The 1,184-nt window shown below is 33.9% G+C and overlaps 1 protein-coding gene across 2 annotated transcripts in view; it reads right to left on the reverse strand.

Annotated features, from left to right (window-relative positions):
• The window catches only part of LOC108685099 (esterase E4-like), an 11,960-nt gene that overhangs the window by 5,067 nt on the left and 5,709 nt on the right, over positions 1 to 1,184 (reverse strand). For both annotated transcript variants that reach the window (XM_018189739.1, XM_018189738.1), the window contains exons 3-4: positions 475 to 815; positions 9 to 208 (exon numbers count right to left, since the gene is read on the reverse strand). In XM_018189739.1, the coding sequence (XP_018045228.1) occupies positions 9 to 208; positions 475 to 815 (541 nt within the window). The remainder of the gene's footprint in view (positions 1 to 8; positions 209 to 474; positions 816 to 1,184) is intronic.

The raw sequence follows: 1,184 nt of genomic DNA on the forward strand, positions 1-1,184 counted from the left end.
ATCTTTACCTGCTGAAAGGGGGCTGACCATATGATAGTGAACACTTGCACCGCCGGCGCTTTCACCGAAAAGAGTCACTCTATTTGAATCACCACCAAAGTAAGCGATATTTTCGTGCACCCATCTCATAGCTTGTTGCTGATCCTTTAATCCTAGATTTCCTGGACATTCCAGGTCCTCCGTACTCATAAAACCCAAAGGTCCAAGTCTAATGTGAGAAATATATTTATTGTTATGCAACTATAACATTTTCTCCTCTTTTATCATTGACACCATTTTTTTGTAAAATCATAATTCTTTTAAAAAAATTGCATAGAAACGAGTCATTTAGTATACTACATTTGTATATATATATATATAAAATAATATAAAAAATAAAGTTGCACATATGAAAAATAAGATTGCCCAATGAAAAGTCCAAACATCTAATCTTATCTATCTAGCGTCAGACTCTTAAATTATCAAGTTCATTACCGGAAGTTGACGGTGACGAGGACGAGATCAAAATCCAGTAAGAATTTGGGCCCATAATATTCAGAGTGACCAGCACCAGCAATCCATCCACCACCGTGGAACCAAATCATAACTGGGAATCGGGAATCGGCGAAGACTTTTTGCCGCTGTTGTTCCGGATCATGATTTAAATTTGAGTGTTCCTCAGTACATTGTATGCATGGCGTGTAGACGTTCAGGTAAAGACAATCCTCGTTGCCGACAATTTCCTTCTGATCGATGTATATGTTTCGTTGCGTGCATATGTCGGCGTTAGTTGTAGCATGTAGAGTGCCATTCCAAGCGATTGGGGGTTGCGGTGGCTTTGAGAAAAATATTGTGCAATTAATTTTGCGTATATTATTTGTAAGTTATCCGAACCATTTAGATATTTGAAAACTGATTGTGCAACTTTGACTAAGCGGAGGCTTGTTAATAATAACATCAATGATAAATGACAAAGCGATATGTATAAATTATTCTTCGAGATTGCAGTTGCAATAAAACAAATTTCCGGAAGTGTTTTATTAATAGCTATAATAATATTGTTTGCTAACTTATTTATAAGGCAGAAGTAGCAATTAATAAAAATTGTATACAAAAAATTAATGATTGATGAATTTTTAATTATATAAGTACAATTTAATTATTAATAATTTATGATGATATAAATACATGTAAATAAAATATAT

The sequence above is a fragment of the Atta colombica genome, unplaced genomic scaffold, assembly GCF_001594045.1.
Source record: "Atta colombica isolate Treedump-2 unplaced genomic scaffold, Acol1.0 scaffold146, whole genome shotgun sequence".
Taxonomy (NCBI): Eukaryota; Metazoa; Arthropoda; class Insecta; order Hymenoptera; family Formicidae; genus Atta; species Atta colombica.